Source organism: Oncorhynchus mykiss, chromosome 19 (genome assembly GCF_057628025.1).
Source record: "Oncorhynchus mykiss isolate SJ-2025 chromosome 19, ASM5762802v1, whole genome shotgun sequence".
Classification (NCBI taxonomy): domain Eukaryota; kingdom Metazoa; phylum Chordata; class Actinopteri; order Salmoniformes; family Salmonidae; genus Oncorhynchus; species Oncorhynchus mykiss.
This window is the reverse complement of record NC_143040.1, coordinates 26,222,993-26,244,573: the sequence shown is the minus strand read 5'-3', so window position 1 is coordinate 26,244,573 and position 21,581 is coordinate 26,222,993. Positions and strand designations below refer to the sequence as shown.

Below are 21,581 nucleotides of genomic sequence, written 5' to 3'. Positions count from 1 at the left end.
GACAAAAACTAGTGAGATAAATATTTTTTTTTTTTACATGTCTTCTAACAGTTGAGCTTGTCATATAACTACTATGTGCATGAGCGGATCATTATGAGATTGTGAGGAGTCATGTTGCTGAAGTGAAGGGAACCCAATCCATGTCGCTCCCCGACATTATTTGAACCTTTATCCCGAGGAGACTATACTTTCCCTGAGTGTTCAGTGGCCATCCCAACAGCTGTGTGGGTGAAGAAATGAATGGATATGAAGAAGTAGTCTGAAAAGACACGTTGGTCCTGGATGTGTAAATTAAGCCACAATTAACAGTCAATGACATTTTGTTTTGCGTGTTCTTTCAAAAAAAGTTATGTTATGAGGTAAGTTGACAGTGATGTGGCCTATATCCCTCCACCAGTTGTGAGAGGCCTATAAAACAGGGCCTGGTTCCAATTAGCACCCCAAAGACCCCAGCTAAATACCCTCAGCCCTTCGGCCCAGTGAATCAGACATTGATACATTTTCTTTCTCTGAATACTGTATATTGTGTGACTTTTGTAGGTAACTTTTCAGTTTCCACACATGTAGGTGGGCTCAAGTGTCATGTCCCTCTTTTTCTAGATAATGCCAGATGTTTTCTCAGTGGGGCAAAACATCATAGACATTTGACAGGGTGAGATCACAGGTAAGTTGAGCCCGTTGTAATAGGAAAAGGGTACCTTGGCAAGAGTCTGTATTACAACATGGTATAAGGGTGAGTGGTGGTACACGATACAACAGACCAGTTGTCCATGAAACGTTGTAAATAGGCCTATAATAGGCCTACTATAGAACAAGATTTAATATCTTCAGATATTTCCGAAGACGATACTAAGTATATTTATAGATACGACATGACTTGTTAATTAAAGTGGCAAAAGGCTCAGTCTCAAAAGGCTCACAAACCCCCCCAAAATTGAAAGGTGTGTTAAAAAAAAGTGTGAAAGAACTGTTGATGACTACATCCAATCAGAGTTTAGCTCAAATTTGAGGGACATCGGAATTCCGGTTACCATGGTAACCTCACACTGATTGAAACGAATTAGCTACGATTATGAATTCGCATTTTGAACGTGTCATGTAGCTACACGCAAACGGAGTTCCTGCAGAGGGTAAGTTATTCATTATTTACCGTTTGACCATGTTTTACTGTAACGGTAGCTAATTAGCTAGCCAGCAACGCCTGGCTTTGGCTAGCTACAGTAGCTACCGTGTTATTTAGTTAGCTAGCTACAGTCGCCTTGTAGGTAGCTGGCTTTTTAGCCCAAACATTTTGTTAGCCTTGAATTTTGAAATGAGAGGTCTAGCTGGAACAATATCTAAACGATCCTAAATGTAATGGCATTTAAGCCCTGCTCATTAATGTTTTAGGTTCCTGTCATATCAGGGCCATTTCGGTTCAGGGTCCAAACGTGCTGCAAACCGGCTTTCACCCCAGAGATCAGCATGAGAAGACGAAGCTCCTGCACACCTGAGGCCCCTCTGTCTCCAAGAGAAGGCAACGAGGTTGAATGTTAATGACGACATATCATGTTCTGCATTTCATCTATCTGCATTTTTATGTAATGACATTGCTCGATGATTGTTATACAGTATATAGACTAGGCTTTCATGATGAAAGACTTAAGTGTTCCTTATGCGAGGCCTACTTGTTGGAGAGTAGGCTAATAAAGAATGGCTGCTGAATATGTAACGTCAACTAACCCCATTCCGTACAAATGTGCGCACCCGCAACATTCAAACGAGGCTACAAAGAAAACTAATGGGACTGTAGCGACTGTGTTGAAGTCAAAATTGGGGGTGTCTATTCAAGCGTTGATAGACATGGTAATGGCTCTATAGTATTTGAGAAAAGCTGAAAAAACGGACCCTCCGTTACATCTTGACGTGTCATGTCGTAACGTACAGCAAGCATAAAGCAACTATTTCTGTCTTACAATCTCTCTCCACCAGGTGTAGCACTTCTATCATCCTTTAAAAACAAATAATGGACAGTGATGGGGTTAAGGGGGATACCTAGTCATTTTTTTTGTCATCATTGCATGCGATCATCATTCTCAAAGCCGCGGTTTACTTCTAAGATCACTTTAGCACCGCCCTAAAAACCCGATTCAAATTTGACACAAACCTTCAAATAGGTATATAATGAATGACACATTATATAAACTCTTTATAGTGTTTTATTTACATTTTAGAGGCGATAAGGTGATAAGTTAGACAGATCGAGTGAAAGAAAGCAATTTTCCCATACATCTCTCACTATCACGCATTAGTTTCGCTTCCCCACCCGCCATTTAAAAAAATACCCGACGGGGCTCATTGCCTGCTTGAATCATGCAGAAACGGGCAGCATTTAGGTCATGTAATTGATTCTGTTGGAAAGGGGAGAAATTGTGCTTGACAATGGTACTGACATTACAGTTGATCTGGAAGTATTACGTTTTTGGGGCGCTAAAATAAGGGCAATTGTACGGACCAAGGTGATGTACGAGTTTACGTTACAGTTGAAGTCAGAAGTTTACATGCAGTTAGGTTGGAGTCATTAACTTGTTTTTCAACCACTCCACAAATTTCTTGTTAACAAACTATAGTTTTGGCAAGTCGATTAGGACATCTACTTTGTGCATCACACAAATACATTTTCCAACAATTGTTTACAGACAGATTATTTCACTTATAATTCACTCTATCACAATTCCAGGGGGTCAGAAGTTTACATGAACTAAGTTACTATGCCTTCAAACAGCTTGGAAAATTCCAGAAATTGATGTCATGGCTTTAGAAGCTTCAGATAGGCTAATTGACATCATTTGAGTCAATTGAAGGTGTACCTGTGGATGTATTTCAAGGACTACCTTCAAACTCAGTGCCTCTTTGCTTAACATCATGGGAAAATCAAAAGAAATCAGCCAAGACCTCAGAAAAATAAATTGTAGCCCTCCACAAGTCTGGTTCATCCTTGGGAGCAATTTCCAAACGTCTGAAGGTACCACGCTCATCTGTACAAACAATAGTATGCAAGTATAAACACCATGACCACGCAGCTGTCATACCGCTCAGGAAGGAGACGTGTTCTGTTTCCTAGACATGAACGTACTTTGGTGCGAAAAGTGCAAATCAATTCCAGAACAACAGCAAAGGACCTTGTGAAGATGCTGGAGGAAACATGTACAACATAATCTATATCCATTGTAAAACGAGTCCTATATCGACATAACCTGAAAGGCCGCTCAGCAAGGAAGGAGCCACTGCTCCAAAACCGCCATAAAAAGGCCAGACTACGGTTTGCAACTGCACATGGGGACAAAGATTGTAATTTTTGGAGAAATGTCCTCTGGTCTGATGAAACAAAAATAGAATTGTTTGGCCATAATGACCATTGTTATGTTTGGAGGGAAAAGGGGCAGGCTTGCAAGCCGAGGGAACACCATCCCAACCGTGAAGCACAGGGGTGGCAGCATCATGTTGTGAGGGTGCTTTGCTGCAGGAGCTCTTCACAAAATAGATGGCATCATGAAGAGGCAGGACAATTATGTGGATATATTGAAGCAACATCTCAAGACATCAGTCAGGAAGTTAAAGCTTGGTTGCAAATTAGTCTTCCAAATGGACAATGACCCCAAGCATACTTCCAAAGTTGTGGCAAAATGGCTTAAGGACAACAAAGTCAAGGTATTGGAGTGGCCATCACAAAAGCCTGACCTCAATCCTATAGAACATTTATGGGCAGAACTGAAAAGCAAGGAGGCTTACAAACCTGACTCCGTTACACCAGCTCTGTCAGGAGGAAAGGGCCAAAATGCACCCAACTTATTGTGGGAAGCTTGTGGAAGGCTACCCGAAACATTTGACCCAAGTTAAACAATTTAAAGGCAATGCTACCAAATACTAATTGAGTGTATGTAAACTTCTGACCCACTGGGAATGTGATGAAAGAAATAAAGCTGAAATAAATCATTCTCAACTATTATTCTGACATTTGACATTCTTAAAATAAAGTGGTGATCCTAACTGACCTAAGACAGGGAATTTTTTACTAGAATTAAATGTCAGAAATTGTGAAACTGAGTTTAAATGTATTTGGCTAAGGTAAATGTAAAACTTCCAACTTCATCTGTGTATACAACTCTGTGTTAAACCCACAAGAATTTTGTATTATTGACTATATGGTTCATGGTTAAATGAAAGCAACACGGCTCTCACTCATTCCTTGCACTCGTTTCAGGTTGAGTGGACCACACCAGTTTCACAGCACGTGAAGAGAACGCAGCCTCTTCTTCATAACTGTAACAGCAAATCAGGGATACCTTCAGAAAAGTTGGACAATGTTTCATTGATGAAAGAAACAAATAAATCAGAGATGCATGGAGCATCCTACAGGCATTCACCGAGGGCTTTCGACTCTGACTGCTCCCCGAGACGTAGTGGCTCAGGAGACCGAGCACTCGGAGCAGACTACAAATCTGAGATGATATTCGATTTGGAGAATACGGTGGACAGACTGAAAAACGCTCTGGTATCTCTGGAGGAGGACAACCTCAGCCTCAACAAGAAGATAAGAGAAAACATGGCAGAAGACCGCCCATTTTCAACCAATCACAATGTCTCAGGCTCAACAAGTGGCAGCAATTCACAGAAAATGCCTGGTGGTCACACTCACAGTCCCACCTCCAAACTCATTACACACCCTGTCACTTTTAACATGGCCAAAACATACCCAGAAAGTCAGAGGCAAGATACACCATCCAAGATCGAGGAGACTAGGACTAGAGAGATGCTCAAAATGGAGAGCCTGTCCTTGGAAGACAGGTGTGTTTACTTGGAGAAAGAGAAACAGGACTTGCAGAGGAAGCTGCAGAAGACAGAGGACTACTGCAAAGATTGCGTCCGCGAGCTCAAGAGGATCCTCCCAAAGTATGAGGACCTCAAAGCCTCGAATAAAACCCTGGATAAGCTCAACAAGCAACAGGCTGCAGAGAACCACAGACTCGTCGACGCCCTTGAGGCCGGGAGCCAGGCAGGGGAGAGATCCAGGGATCACCACCTGGCTCAGGAGCCTAAAGAAGGGGGTAGTGACAACAAGGTGCGGGTTCAACTAGAGAGGGCCAACGATCTCTGCACCCAGCTTACCCAGGAGAAGTGGCAGCTGGAGGACCGGATGGCCTCGCTGGCAAGGGAGGTCAGCCACCTCACGAATGAGCTGGATATGAGCTGGCCCGAGCTCCATCGGCTGGGGTCCAGGAGGAGAAGCTCCCTTGAGGGGAGCACAACTAGGGACGGCAGCACTCTGGCCTCGTTGGCCAACAAACACCCGGCCGAACGCATCCTGGACAGCGTAGGGAAAGAGCGCAAGGCCACGTCGGGCGCCATGGCCCATCTCAAAGAGGAGAACAAGACACTACGAGAGAACCTCAAACAGAGCGTCAAGAGGGGCGAGGAGGCAGAGGGCGGAGCCAAGCAGCTGAGGGAAGAGCAGGCCATATTGGAAAGCTGCCTGCTCACGGTGCAGAAGGAGAAAGACCTGCTTCAGCTGGAGGTGCGGCAGCTCCACCAGGAGTACATCGAGCTCAGCAGTAGCATCTCGCTGCAGCTGAGAGAGAGGAGCCCCGTCGCCAGTACCAGGATATTAGCAGGGTCACATGTGGTGACTGATGGTAGTGATAGTGGAGCCAGGCAGCAAGAGAGTCCAAGGCAGCCTCTGAACAGCAGCCCTATTACCAGAGAAATGCTGGATGGCCCTGTAGGTAAGGTTAAAAAGAGTCAATTTTTACAGTTTGTCATTTAATTTAGGTGTATTGAATAGGTTATTCATTTTCATTCAAGGTCATTCCGAATGCAAAATAATGTTTGAACATCTAGCTACTGTATCTATTGTATATGATTATTAAATGTATTTAGCTGACAGAAGATGAAAATGTGAAAAGTAGAGACATCGCCACTAGTCCTGGAGCTCATAACTATGTCTTGAAAGACTTCTTCTTCTTTGGACTGTGTAGGCAGAGAGGCAATTGTTCATATAAGGAAGCGTTTCGAGGAGGAGGAGCAGAGAGCCCAGAGGTACAAAAACATCATCAATCAGAATGAATGAGGCTGAAGCTGGATTAGCGGGCCAGGCAGACTGGATGTTGACCTCTACCTCCCGTACCACGAGGGGTCAGGAGAGGTGAAGCATACTGTAGCCTACCGTAGAGCTCTTTGCATCACTTTACCAACAATATGCCCTTCACAAGGTCATGTACCGTATGCACTGTACAGATTTTAATTCCCTGATTATATTATGCTTTTCAAAATATTTTGTCAGTGTTATTTATCATTTATAATAGTTTTTAGATAAATGGCATGTCAAGGCAGTTTGTGGCTAGGGCCGGCACGATACAAGTATTACGATACTCGTTAGTAATGTGGCAGGAAAACAAAACACAAAGCGGATTTAACTTCTTTAGGAAAACAGCCCTAATGTTGGAAACAAACATCGTTATCCAGAGTCACAATTTCTTTCTTTTTTAAGCTAAAGCACACAATATTTGACATATGTGGGGATCTTAACAGTCGTAACAGTGTAATTGGGAGGTTAGATGACTATATAAATTATATTAATGATATTCCATTGCGTGTTGCTTTGGATGACTTTGTTAGTCATCATGGGGAAACCCTATTAGAATTCCTTCGAGACTCTAAAATGTATATCATTAATGGAAGGATATTCCCCTTAAGCGATAACTTTTACATCCCTATCTGGCAAATAAAAAGCTGTGGTGGACTATATAGTTACCCTCCACAACTGTCTACAAACTTGTTTGGAATTTAAGGTGTTACCCCCACAGATGGTTGTAGAATGTGGATGTTTTGACTTTGCAATTTATTGCCCTGGCCACATCTGCAGTCCTCATGCCTCCTTGCAGCATGCCTAAGACACATTCACGCAGATGAGAAGGGACCCTGGGCATCTTTCTTTTGGTGTTTTTCAGAGTCAGTAGAAAGGCCTCTTTAGTGTCCTAAGTTTTCATAACTGTGACCTTAATTATCTTTGAGAGACAGGGTCCTGAAAAAGGGACTTTTTTTTGTTTGTTGCTGAGTTCATATGATACCATATGTGGTATTACATAGTTTTGATGTCTTCATTATTGTTCTACAATGTAGAAAATAGTACAAATTAAGAAAAACCCTTGAATGAGTATGTTTGTCCAAACTTTTGACTGCTACTGTATGTAACCCATACTTAAATGAGGAGCGGTCTGTGGCAGAAGTTAAGGTTATTGACGCTGCAAAAAAATGGGAAAGCGTTTGGCATTGATGCACTGCCTGATGAAGTTTTAAAATCCCCTAAATGAATTGACGTCTTTCATGATTTGCTCCAAATTTGTTTTGAGTACATTATACTGCCATCCACTTTGCATAAGTCTATATTGAATCCCATTCCCAAATCTTCAAAAAATGACCCGAGAGTGCCACTGAACTATAGAGGCATGATTTATCAACCGTACTTAATAAACTTATATTCATCCATCCTCAACAATAGGCTAACGACCTTTTGGAGGATCAGAACATTCTGGTGGGAGAACAAAATGTTTTATGTAAATCCAGAGCCTGTATAGATAATATCTTCTCTGTCTGTACAGTAATCATAAATAGATTACACGAAGAGAAGCCTACTTTTGCATGTTTCACTGACTTCCAGAAAGCTTTTGATTTTGTAAATAGGGATATTTCAGCCTATAGTTGGTTAATGACCGGGGTTGATGGGAAATTTGATCACGCAATCCAGTCTCTTTACAAAGTACCAATTGCTTGGTACTGTTAATTAATCTCGTACAGATTGGTTTCCCACAACCTCGGGTGTAAAACAAGGAGACAGACGCCTTATCACCGACTTTGTTTGCTATGTTTATAAATGATTTGGCAAAATAAATGAAACAGTTAAATATTGGAGTAAGGTATGATGATGAAATGCTAAGTATCTTTTTGTATGCTGATGATATTATTTGGATGGCAGAAACAGAACAAGACCTGCAGAACATGTTATGATGTGCAGTCTGTTGTAAAAAGTGTGTAAAAGATGGAGACTCATGATCAACCAGACAAAAACACAGATAATGACTTTTAGAAACCAGGTACTAAGAGAAGTGTTTTTCCATTTTTTTTCTTGAGTTTACTAGCAATTATAAATATTTGGGAATTTTTATTGATGAACATTTTACCTTTCTACACGGACCATCTGCCCTGTCCGACTCAGCGAGTAGAGCTCTTGGGGGAGTTATAGGAAAAACAAAACCACTGAAAGATATTGGTTACGCTGCGTATTCTATACTGTATTAGACATGCGTGTGTCCTGTTCTGGACTATTCAGCAGGAGTGTGAGGTGCTAAGAGGTATTTTAAAATGAACATGTCCGTAACAGAGCTGAACATTACTTTTTAGGTGTCTACGCGTGCGCTGGGAACCCTGTGAGGTGAGATGGAAGGCATGCATGGTGAGACTTTGGAATAGAATGTTAGATATGCCAACTGCCAGAATAGCTCGGAGTATGGAGATACTAAAGACGTTTTTCAGTGGGATCTATCCATAGGGGGAGCCTGGTCAACTGAAACGTCTGACCTTTTTCAACAGTCTGACTGTGAACATCTGTACTGAAACCAAATTAAGGGAGACATAGATATGATGCAAAATGGGGGAAAAAATATGGGTGGAGGAGATTAATTATAGACCCAAATTGAGAACCTTTTGTTAAATTAACGGTGCATTTGTTTGTGAGAGAGATATATTATGTATAACCTACCTAAAAGCAAGAGATTGCAATGTGCACAGGTAATGTCAGGGATATTGCCTCTGCGTATTGAAACAGGTAAGGTCAGGGATATTGCCTCTGTGTATTGAAACAGGTAAGATCAGGGATATTGCCTCTGCGTACTGAAACAGGTCAGATCAGGGATATTGCCTCTGCGTATTGAAACAGGTAAGGTCAGGGATATTGCCTCTGTGTACTGAAACAGGTCCGATCAGGGATATTGCCTCTGCGTATTGAAACAGGTAAGGTCAGGGATATTGCCTCTGCGTACTGAAACAGGTAAGATCAAGGATATTGCCTCTGCGTATTGAAACAGGTTAGATCAGGGATATTGCCTCTGCGTATTGAAACAGGTCAGATCAGGGATATTGTCTCTGCTTATTGAAACAGGTCAGATCAGGGATATTGCCTCTGCGTATTGAAACCGGTAAGGTCAGGGATATTGCCTCTGTGTACTGAAACAGGTCAGATCAGGGATATTGCCTCTGCGTACTGAAACAGGTAAGGTCAGGGATATTGCCTCTGCGTACTGAAACAGGTAAGATCAAGGATATTGCCTCTGCGTATTGAAACAGGTCAGATCAGGGATATTGCCTCTGCGTATTGAAACAGGTCAGATCAGGGATATTGTCTCTGCTTCTTGAAACAGGTCAGATCAGGGATATTGTCTCTGCTTATTGAAACAGGTATTGTGGTGAAATGGAAGAGGAAGACTATGTAACTATTGTGACCTCGAAGAAATAGAGAATGAAACTCATTTGATCCTCTATTGCCCTTTCTACCACGACTTATTCCAGAAAGCACACCAGATATACCTTGGCATGGCATTATGTGGCTGAGCGATGAGGATAACCTGAAATGTTTTTTTGTCCATTGTGTATTAACGTTTGCGGAATATTTAGTTAAAGCCTGGAATAAAAGAAAAAGGGCTACCTATAATTAAATTGTAAAAATATTCAGCTTCTATGTGGTAAATGGCACGTGTGTTTAAAGATTGTGTATAGGCTTGTCTCCCATATGAATCTTCTATGTGGTAAATGGCACGTGTGTTTAAAGATTGTGTATAGGCTTGTCTCCCATATGAATCTTCTATGTGGTAAATGGCACGTGTGTATAAAGATTGTGTATAGGCTTGTCTCCCATATGAATCTTCTATGTGGTAAATGGCACGTGTGTTTAAAGATTGTGTATAGGCTTGTCTCCCATATGAATCTTCTATGTGGTAAATGGCACGTGTGTATAAAGATTGTGTATAGGCTTGTCTCCCATATGAATCTTCTATGTGGTAAATGGCACGTGTGTATATAGATTGTGTATAGGCTTGTCTCCCATATGAATCTTCTCTTTGTGCCAGACTGGGTTCAAATGCCTTCCGTTTCTATGTTATGGTATGTAAAAATGCGTATATATACAGTGTGTATGTATGTACATTATTGTACTGCTCTAGAGATATAATTATTGTTTGGATAACCTTATTTATTATTACGTATAGGTTTGTACTTGACATTTTTTCACTCTTTATGCGATGCGCAATGCAGAGAACACTCGAAGAAGAATTAGCATTTTATTACCACGGCGAGTTATTCTAATGTTTGTTTATGTGTCACTTAATCCCATAAGGGACGGGTTGCCAATTGGCGATTTGACACAAATAAAATGTCATTAATTCATTCATTCATACAGAAGTTTTTCAACGGACCAAAGAGATTGATCTGCCTCATGTTTGAATTTTTACCATCTAAAAAATATTGCGATACGGGTATCATCCCGGTTCTATTTGTGGCTGGGGTGTAGCCCATGCCCCATGTAGTTTCAGTTGGAGACGGTAAGGATATTTTGGGATTTTTAAGCCACCTCTCTATTAGGATCTATTAGACCTCAAAAAAACCACAAAAAAAAACGGTTTAACCAAACATTGAAGGGGTCCACACTGTTTATGTTGGTGGTAGTATGTAGTCTGCTGTATGCACCATTCATACTAACACGGCTAATAGGCATGCACTGGACGTTACAATCCAGTTGGCGAGGTTTTACATTGGATTCCCTTGTTTATAGTCAGGCCTAGCATCATAGTGTTTGCTGTCTTGCACCCAAAGACCCAATAAGTCTGATGGAAACCCACCCGTTGAGTCAACACTTTATTTGGATAGTCTGTAGAGCATCTACAACATGTCAACTAACTATCTACTAACCTTAACCCTAGCCCTAATCTTAACCCTTACCCCGTAGCCCTAGCAAGACGTTGCTTATCAGTAGATTGTTTGTTGATAGTATAAGATGGACTATCCGGGCTATCCAAGTAAAGTGTGACCCCCCCCTTTAAATCCTTATGGTTACACAGATGGCAGGTGAGCACATTGTCTCTCTGTATACCCTGCTAGCCATGCCATGTCAATCAGTGGAGGGTTTTGTGGGACTCATGACTCACATCTCATCATGTCTTGAGGCTTTCATTCTTGTCCGTTACCCGTCTGTCTGGCAGAAAGACAGTTGTAAGGTGTTGTTGTCATCAGGACACTTATACTTAGCTACTCCTGCCAACTTTAGTCTATTTAGTCATTTCAGAAAGTAACAACCCCCATTGTTTGACAAAATCAATACTAATTTCTCTGATGTGTCCCGGAAACATATTTTTTTTGACCTTCAGGCATGAATTCTTTCACTGATGTAACTGATACTGTTATTTCATGCTACGGTCAGCATGTGATGTCATCAAATACTTACAAAAATATATATGTTTATCTGTCATGAGAAAATGTCAAATGGGCCTTTTGATATTGATGTTGTTTTCACATGTACTCATACTAGCCTATAACTCCCATTCTGTCCATGGGTTCATCAACTTTGACTTCAAAATGTTACATGGGTGGAGAGCCGAGCAGTAAGTCATCAACCTCACTGTTTGCACCCTAATGTAATTCCGTAGTGAACAGAGACCGAATCAAAAGGGAAATGACATGCGTCTTAAACCCCGTTGCTCATGTCCTCCAGACTTGATTTAGAACGGGGGCAGCTCCCCCAGGTCCGCTCTCTGTAAGCTGCAGGTCGATAACTTTCGACAGCCTGATAAACCGTTATTGGCTTACGTGCTGAAAGGCCCATGAATGAGTTACTAAAAACAGAACAGAGGCATTGAACCGATCCCCCGCAATACAACAGTGGTGATGGACTAAGAAACAGGAAGAAAGGGCATCCTCTTAAATGATCCAGACATATAGTGAGGACACACACTATCGGTAAGTAGACAGTTTGCTGCCACCAAAGGCGAGGGAGGGGTTCCGGATCTCTCGTGGACTGTCTAATAATATAGCGTACATATATTAGTTTGTGCCAGAGCTGCAACACACATTGAGTGTACAAAACATTAGGACCACCTTCCTAATATTGAGTTGCACCCCCTTTTTCCCCCTCAGAACAGTCTCAAATTGGTCGGGGCATGGACTCTAGTAGTTGTCGAAAGCGTTCCACAGGGAGGCTGTCCTATGTTGACTTCAATGCTTCCCACAGTTGTGTCAAGTTGGCTGGGAGTTCTTTGGGTGGTGGACCATTCTTGATAGCATTGCAGTTCTTGACACACTCAAACCGGTGCGCATGGCACCTACCATACCTCGCTCAAAAGCACTTAAATGTTTTGTCTTGCCCATTCAACATCTGAATGACACACACACACACAATCCATGTCTCAGTTGTCTCATGGCTTAAAAATCCTTCTTTAACCTGTCTCCTTCCATTCATCTATCCTGATTTGAAGTGAATTTAACAAGTGACATCAATAAGGGATCATAGCTTTCACCTGGATTCACCAGGTCCAAAAGTCTCCTTAATAGCTTCTACCACCAAGCCGTAAGACTGCTGAACAATTAATCAAATGACCACCCGTACATTTTACATTGACCCCCTCCCATTGTTTTAACACTGCAGCTACTCGCTGTTTATTAGCTATGCAGAGTCACTTGACCCCAACCTACATGTACAAACTACCTCGACTAACCTGTACCTCGGCACATTGACTCGGTACCGGCACCCCCTGTATATAGCCTCGTTATTGTTATATCATTTTGTGTTACTTTTTATTATTTACTTTAGTTTATTTAGTAAATATTCTCTTAACTCTATTTCTTGAACTGCATTGTTGGTTAAGGGCTTGTAAGTAAGCATTTCACGGTAAGGTCTATATACCTGTTGTATTCGGCTCATGTGACAAATAAAATTGGATTTGATTTGATTGATTAAATTGATTAGTCAGTTTGTCATTACATGCTGAGTTTACAACTATTAGGTGTCAATAAATGACAACCTGCCTTATGAACTAATGTGTTGTGCTTTAATCACAAGCTGAGGTGTAAAACATCTATCAAAATAAGGAATCCATTTGGAAAGAAAAATACCTGAACATTAATTATCAACATAATTTACTATGGTAGCATTCACAAAGGCAATGTAACATTTTCGTCCCACGATCAGCATTTAAATATCAACACTTGCATGTGGCCAAAATAGTTCTTAAATGTCAATGGCACAAGTCAGCAATGCATTTGGCACTTGCATGAAATTGATCATTTACACATTTTGAACACACTTGGTTCTTCACTGAACCTTTTGACAATAAACTAATGTAAAAAAGCAAAATGTTTTATCCATAATTCACTCTTACAGTAGGTTGCACAGAACAGACATTAGAGTTGATAATATGAATTCAGACTTTAGTCGCTTTGAAATCTGTATCGCTCATGTCTTTTTCCCTCAGTGTCTTTCTGCTCATGATGTTCCTCGACCCAGAATTGACAGGTTGGCTGCACTTACACACAGACAGAAACGCAGTCCGGTAGTTGTTGTTCATCCACCCATAGAGGATGGGGTTGACGAAGGTCGAGCACATGGCCACGATGTGGAACATGGTGAAAAGCAGCTTGAAGTCTTTCATTTCCAAGACACTGTTGTCAATGTCAATGGCCAGCTGGAAGGCGTGGAGAGGCAGCCAGCTCACTGCAAACACCACCACCACGATCACCAGCATCTTAGTGGTCTTCCTCTTGCGCTGGTGGCGGTTGTTCCTCCCTGCCGGACTCACGTGGTTCTTCAGCTTACTCCAGATGCGGATGTAGGCGAAGGAGTTGATGGCCAGCGGCAGGCAGTACTGGAGCAGGAGCATGGAGATACTATAGATGGTGCCGTCCATGCCGCTCCCTGGCCACTTTTCCGTGCAAACCTGAATGGACTGCTCGGGCGAAAGGTCAAACGTCCCGTACTCCCGGAAGATGGCGAGCGGGCTGGCCAGGACTGCGCTTATGGCCCACGTCATGATGATGACAGCGGCGCACATTTCCTTGGACATCTTGGTCTCCAGGTGGTAGACGATGCTCCGGTGGCGGTCCAGGGCGATGATGTTGAGCGTGATGGTGGAAACGTGCACGGCCATGCCTTGGGAGAAGGGCAGCATGAAGCACAATGCCTGGCCAAACCTCCACTCCCCATGGAGAGTATTGATCAAAGTAAAGGGCAGACATAGAGTATTCACTAGCAGATCCGCCACAGCCAGGTTCACGATGAAAAAATTGGTGACGGTGTGCAGAGTTTTGAACTTGTACACCACGTATATCACCAGGGAGTTTCCGATGACTCCGAACAGTATGATGGTGCTGTAAGCCAAGATGAGGATCACTTGCACTCCCACCAGCTTGGTGCTGTCCTCCAGGTCTGGAAAGTTGTTGCGGCAGTTTGAGAATTCACAAGCAAGTCTAGAAGAATTCGCCCAATCCTCCATTGGAGTTATGTTTACTTGACTTTCAGCATCCATTGGTATCGTTCCCCTCCGGGCCTCAAAAATTCTGCAACAAAAAGGAGGGAGGTCATTTTGACAGAGGACTTACATTTGTTTAAAAAAACATTTTTAAAGCTCCTTGCCTGCTCATATTTTAGACTGCAGTGAATGATGTCATTGACCATTGGACAAGCTGCTAGCATCGTGTGAGGCATACCTGTGACATATACATACAAGATCTTCCGCAACATCGAGGGCAGGGCAAAGACATGAGGTGGGCCTATCACAGTGACTCATCGGACTAAATAACAATCGTTCCAACAACCTTTTTTCAATTTTTTTCTCTCACCCCCAAGCCACTGAATAAAATATGACTTGTGTTCTCACTCGGTTGTTTTATAGCACATTGTAATAAGGATCACCTGACAAACCTAGTTTGTCTCAATACTGTATATATTTATAGATTTTATATTTTACCAGGTAAGATTAAATATCTATTTGACAAGAGACACCTGGATAACATAGCAATACACAAAATGTCAGATACATTTACAACATAACACACAAAGCACTGCATTTAAAAAACATACATTTACACATTGAGCATGCAAGATGCTTTGGGGAGGTGTGGTGCATCTAGGGTTGAAAACATTGATATCCCCCCACTTCACTTTAAACCATAGTTTTTACCCTAGCTTTAAATTCATTCAAAGAGACGAGCTCCTGCAATTTCATGCCCTTTTATAGCTTGTTCCAAGTAGAAGGGGCATGAGAACTGTAACTTCTTTTTTTTAACCAGCTTTATATGGGCCTTAACACAGTCAACAAAACACAGTCATGTTAGTGTATCTGTAAATACGATTACCTACACTGCTGCAGGGGATTGCTCATCCTGTATCATACTGTTGCAACCGCTATAGGTTTAAATACACTATATATATATGTATATAAAATATGTGGACAAATTAGGGGATTCGGCTATTTCAGCCACACCCGTTGCTAACTGGTGTATAAAATCAAGCACACAGGCTTGCAATCTCCATAGACAAACATTGGCAGTAGAATGGCCTTACTGAAGAGCTCAGTGACTTTCAACAAACGACACCTTTCCAACAAGTCATTTTGCAAAGATGTTTGCCCTGCTAAAGCTGCCCCGGTCAACTGTAAGTACTGTTATTGTAAATTGGAAACATCTAGGACCAGCAACGGCTCAGCCGCAAAGTGGTAGGCGACACAAGCTCACAGAACGGGACTGCCGAGTACTGAAGCGCATAAAAATCATCTGTCCTCGGGTGCAACACTCACTACCGAGTTCCAAACTTCCTCTGGAAGCAACGCCAGCACAATAAATGTTCGTCGGGAGCTTCATGAAATGGGTTTCCATGGCCGAGCAGCCCCACACAAGCCTAAGATCAGCATTCGCAATGCCAATCGTCGGCTGGAGTGGTGTAAAGGTTGCCGCTATTGGACTCTGGAGCAGTGGAAACGCGTTCTCTGTAGTGATGAATCACGTTTCACCATCGGGCAGTCTGACGGACTAATCTTGTTTTGGTGGATGCCAGAAAAACATTATCTGCCCCAATGCATAGTGCCAACTGTAAAGTTTGGTGGAGGAGGAATAATGGTCTGGGGCTGTTTTTCATGCTTCTGGCTAGTTCCAGTGAAGGGAAATCTTAACGCTACAGCAACTTCGTGGCAACAGTTTGGGGAAGGCCCTTTCCTGTTTCAGCATGACAATGCCCCCCTGCACAAAGCGAGGTCCATACAGAAATTGTTTGTCAAGATCGGTGTGGAAGAACTTGACTGGCCTGCACAGAGCCCTGACCTATACCACATCGAACACCTTTGGGATTAATTGTAACACAGACTGCAAGCCAGGCCTAATCGCCCGACATCAGTGCCCGACCTCACTAATGCTATTGTGGCTGAATGGAAGCAAGTCCCCACAGCAATGTTTCAGCATCTATTGAAAAGCCTTCACAGAAGAGTGGATGCTGTTATAGCAGCAAAGGGGGGGATCAACTCCATATTAATGCCCGTGATTTTGGAATGAGATGTTCGACAAGCAGGTGTCCACATACTTTTGGTCATTGAGTGTAGTTGTAAATGGACTATCAAATTATGTAAAGCCTGCATGGGAAACATGGAAAATCATAAAACAAATCTCAGTGAAAACCCGAAGGTAGTAGTAGCCTGTTCCAGTATTTGTCACTCTTATTGTTCCGAGATCATGTCTTGATTGTGGTAATCATAGTGTAGCCTATTATTGATAAGTGTCTAAATTGGAATGCAGTGACTGTACAGTAACATGCTATACATGACGTCAGAGCTCAGGTTTTCCGCTTCACAGTGCTGTATGGGTTTTGACTGACAGCCGTTATAAACTTCAACGAGAAGATGCCCTCGTCCTAATTGGGCTACTTTTGCACATTTGTTGTTCTCTGAGTGAGGGAAATACTGTAAATTGAGAGGAGTCGACGTGTTATGAAAGACGAGACTTGGAGGATTATAATAAATACCCATGATGTCATACAAGCAAACCACACCCATGAATCCATATGTGCAGTTCACATTTCCATATTTGAGAACTCATGTCATTTACAGAGTCAACGTTTTAGGATGGCTATGTTCAATCCACAGTTACAAGGATGATATGCGTTTAACCCCTGGATTGGCCTGAAGAGAATGAGCCTATGTTTGTTGCACTGTGAAGAGCAAGCTTTCAAATGATGCCCATCTGATGGTGGGGGGAACAGATCTGTGTTCCAAGCAAAACAAACTACGTGTGTGCTTGCTTCAGTTCCTCAGTGGCAAAGATAGGAGAGCTCAAAAAAAACATCTCATAGTTGAAGGCTCTTTCCTTGAGTCAAGTGCCTTGAAATTAACTAGGAGCTGTGCACAGTTTGAAGTGGTGTGTGGCCACTTGCAGACACCAGTTAAACCTCTCACTCAAACCCTTGTAATCGTTTTTTCTTATCGTGCACTCCAAAAATGCACTGAATGTTCTTATTATGTTACTGAATGTATCCAGAGTACTTTCAGATTTTGCTATTGACAAATGCTGTGAAAAGTACAGTGAAGTTAAAATGCACATAAAATCCAAAGTGTAATGTTTGGATTCAGTCTTGTGTCACGTGAACTGTTGTGACCTCACCTTTTTGGTCTGATAATTTTGCCATAATCTCCAACGTGTTATCTTTCAATTGCTACCTTGGTCATGCATAAGCAAGCTTTTTATAGCTATTTTGTTAGAAACATTTCAAATGTTGCCCTATCCACATGGGCCCATTTCCCGAGTGTAAGGGGTATAAAATGTGCAGCATGTCCTGGTGTCTGTAAATAAGAATTTGTTCTTATGACCTATTCTTAGGATCTGCTGACCTGCCTGTTAAAATAAAGGTTATATTAATATAAATTAATTTCATTTTGCTGTAGATGTCTAGCTGGTATTCTAACTGACAGTAATCTTGGGAGTGAACGTGGGATTTTAAACAGTCCTGCATGAATACTTCTTGGCCGACAAATTTAATTGTCACTTGTTCCCAGTCAATTCATAATAGCACATTACTTGGAACTCATACCAAACATTCATATTGCTTCCTGTGACAACTGAATCAGAATGAAGAGTAATGATAAAGAGTTGATATACTGGCATCCTGCATGGTATACCAAGAAATAGACTAAGTCTACTTTGGAAATCATTCACAACATCTTAGTGCATTCTATACGATTAATTTTTTTTTCAAATGATTATGAGGAATTCATGTCTCACGTCATAGGCATTTTACGACGTTCCTACTTCAATTGCATTCGTCTACAACCTACAGAAAATATGACATAAGAAATCTTTCATGATACTGATTTCACCCCCCCCCCCCCCCCCCCCCCAAAAAAAAAAAAGCTATTCCGAAATGTTGTGTATCTTAGATTACAAGTTGGGGATGCTGTAGATGTGATATCAAGATTATAGTTGTAGCCTACAAAAAATATATAGCATTAAAGGCTATACATTTGATTGAATTCTTAACTAAACATCATATTTTCCCATCAGCAAGTAGCTGCTATAAAATAATCCACTCACCTTGATCCGCAACAGATGCATTCGTTATACTTCAGATGGTACCCCTTTTTGTCAAAACATTCTTTTGAAAGGTTCTCATCAGCTTATTAATATTTTCAAATGAACATGAAATAATTCCCTATATTCAAGTTGCAGCATTTTTTTTTAATCACCACATGTCCTAGATATCAATACATTTTATTGTATCGCACGTCAAGTAGTAGACATATCTAGAAAACTAGACAACAAGCCGCTGACTAACTGAACGGTGATATATATTGGCAAAACTCCCCCGCTTTTTTTCTACGAGGAATGTGCGCAACAAGACAAGCGCAACAAGAGAATAGCACAGCGCACGCTGTGGACTCCTGTCTTGAAAGGAGCGCATCTTATGTGTGGCCAGTTTCGAGAGGGAGGCGGAGATGATGAAGCGCTCTGAATGACAGTATTACCCTGACAAAAATAAACATTGCCTCAAGGGAGAAAGGCTATGCCTTATAAATGATTTCGGATCCATTTCCAGTTCAAACAAACAAGACACCAAAAGATATCCCGGGGGTAAGCTACCTGGGTCATTCCACGAAATGAGGACCTTTTGCGTTGCTTTAATATTTTAAGTAGACATTGTGCAGTCATATTGAATTTATATTATGATATTAAATTAAGTGCCCTTTTATATAGACTACATGGGAATTTGGTTGTACCAGTTTTTGTCAAATACAGTTATTTTGAATGGTTCTTAGCAACTTATCAGTAGTTCTGTTCTTGAGCTGTTCTTGTCTAATGATGTTCTGTATTATGTTATTCTGTATTATGTCTTGTGTGGTCCCCAGGAAGAGTAGCTGCTGCTTTTGCAACAGCTAATGGGGATCATAATAAAATACCAAATACATCAGTCTTTTAACATGAATTTAGCTTCTTATGACTGGGGGCAGTATTGAGTAGCTTGGATGAATAATGTGCCCAGAGTAAACTGCCCGCTATTCAGTCCCAGTAGCTAAGATATGCATATTATTAGTAGATTTGGATAGAAAACACTCCGAAGTTTCTAAAACTGTTTGAATAATGTCTGTGAGTATAACATAACTCATATGGGAGGCAGCAACCTGGGAAAAAACCCAACCAGGAAGTGGGAAATCTGAGGTTTGTAGGTTTGCCGATCCAATATACAGTGTTTATGGGGTCGTATTGCACTTCCTAAGGCTTCCACTAGATGTCAGCAGTCTTTAGAACCTTGTTTGATGTTTCTACTGTGAAGGATGAGGGAATAAGAGCTGATTGAGTCAGGGCTCTGGCAGAGTGCCACAAGCTCACTCTGGCGCACCCCCGTGAGAGTTAGCTGCGTTCCATCGCATTTCTACAGACAAAGGAATTCTCCAGTTGAAACATTATTGAAGATTTATGTTAAAGACATCCTAAAGATTGATTCTATACATCGTTTGACATGTTTCTACGAACTGTAATGGAACTTTTTGACTTTTCGTATGGCCTGCGCGTCATCAATTTGGATTTTGGAACTAAACGCGCGAACAAAAAGGAGGTATTTGGACATAAATTATGGACGTTATCGAACAAAACAAATATTTGAACGGAGCAAAGTACAGAGAGATCCTTGATGAAAACCTGCTCCAGAGTGCTCAGGACCTCAGACTGGGGCGAAGTTTCACCTTTCAACAGGACAGCGACCCTAAGCACACAGCCAAGACAACGTAGGAGTGGCTTCAGGACAAGTCTCTGAATGTCCTTGAGTGGCCCAGCCAGAGCCCGGACTTGAACTGAATTGAACATCTCAGGAGAGACAACTCTCCCCATCCAACCTGACAGAGCTTGAGAGGATCTGCAGAGAAGAATGGGAGAAACTCACAAAATACTGGTGTGCCAAGCTTGTAGCGTCATACCCAAGAAGACTCAAGGCTGTAATCGCTGCCAAAGGTGTTTCAGCAAGTACTGAGTAAAGGGTCTGAATACTTACGTATATGTGATATTTCAGTTTATTTGTAATAAATTAGCAAAACTAAAAATGTTTTTTGCTTTGTCATTGTGGGGTATTTTGTATACATTGATGAGGAAAAAATCTTTATACATTTTAGAATAAAGTTGTAACGTAACAAAATGTGGAAAAAGTCAAGGGGTCTGAATACTTTCCAAATGCACTGTAGATACTTCCAGTTGATTTGAGTATCCAGTGTATTGGACATTGCAAGTCAATAGATGCTAGTCAGCCTGCAAAATAAACACTTCTAAGATAAAGATGCATAAACTAGAAAATATACATTTCCTGAAAATGTGTGGGCATGCTTCAGCTGAATACAAATATTTGTAGCCTACCATAGCCATTTGATATATTGAAGGAGCCAAATTATTTCGAAAGGCATAAAACTAATTTGATCGTAATGTTGCAATGTTTTACATCAAGGGTAGTAAACCCTCCTCCAGGAGAGCTAATGGGTGTACAGGTTTTTATTCCAGTCCCCCTCTAACAAACCACATTTTAGTAATGAGCTGCTCAACCAGACCTTGATCAACTGTCTCTGTTTTTGAGCAGTGCTTGATCAAAAGCCTGCACACCCAGTAGCTCCGGACGTGAGGGCAGATTACTGTTTGATTTTAGAAATGTGCACCTCTTCCCCTTGCTTTCGCCTGATGACGCGACGCGACGGGCCATAGCCCGGTGTACCCCGGGCCAGATTAATCAAACCCCCCTCATTGCCTCGAGGGAGAAAGTCTATGCCTTAACGATTAATTATTTCTCATCCATTTCCAGTTCAAACTCACGCATTGAAACTCAGACTCGTAGTACGACAACGTCACGGCTAATATCATCCAGAAGATGTGCCTGAGGTAAACTACCTGTTGCAAGTTATCAGCATGCAATCGGATTTGTTTTTTAAAGCAGCTAAGGGCTGCGTTGATGCAACCGTCATCTAAATCAAATCATATTGTATTCGTCATATGCG

General features: G+C 41.7%; 2 protein-coding genes across 2 annotated transcripts; one reads left to right on the top strand and one right to left on the bottom strand.

Moving 5' to 3' along the window:
* The first annotated feature begins 996 nt into the window (after positions 1 to 996).
* LOC110498559 (uncharacterized) lies at positions 997 to 6,302 on the top strand. Its single transcript, XM_021575222.3, has 4 exons — positions 997 to 1,130; positions 1,390 to 1,524; positions 4,244 to 5,762; positions 6,015 to 6,302. Exons 2-4 carry the CDS (start codon positions 1,465 to 1,467, stop codon positions 6,104 to 6,106), a joined length of 1,671 nt encoding a protein of 556 aa, XP_021430897.3. The 5' UTR covers positions 997 to 1,130; positions 1,390 to 1,464; the 3' UTR covers positions 6,107 to 6,302.
* Positions 6,303 to 13,201: 6,899 nt separating this feature from the next.
* Positions 13,202 to 14,618, bottom strand: LOC110498558 (neuropeptide Y receptor type 2). Its single transcript, XM_021575221.3, has one exon. The coding sequence runs from the start codon at positions 14,598 to 14,600 to the stop codon at positions 13,500 to 13,502; it is 1,101 nt and encodes a 366-aa protein (XP_021430896.1). The 5' UTR covers positions 14,601 to 14,618; the 3' UTR covers positions 13,202 to 13,499.
* Positions 14,619 to 21,581: the final 6,963 nt, after the last annotated feature.

Excerpts from the sequence above, each read along its gene's own strand:
- LOC110498559 (XM_021575222.3), top strand. The coding sequence starts at position 1,465 with ATGAGAAGACGAAGCTCCTGCACACCTGAGGCCCCTCTGTCTCCAAGA. Across the intron at positions 1,525-4,243 it reads CTCCAAGAGAAGGCAACGAG|GTTGAGTGGACCACACCAGT; the intron begins GTTGAATGTTAA and ends CACTCGTTTCAG. Across the intron at positions 5,763-6,014 it reads AATGCTGGATGGCCCTGTAG|GCAGAGAGGCAATTGTTCAT; the intron begins GTAAGGTTAAAA and ends TGGACTGTGTAG.
- LOC110498558 (XM_021575221.3), bottom strand. The coding sequence starts at position 14,600 with ATGGATGCTGAAAGTCAAGTAAACATAACTCCAATGGAGGATTGGGCG.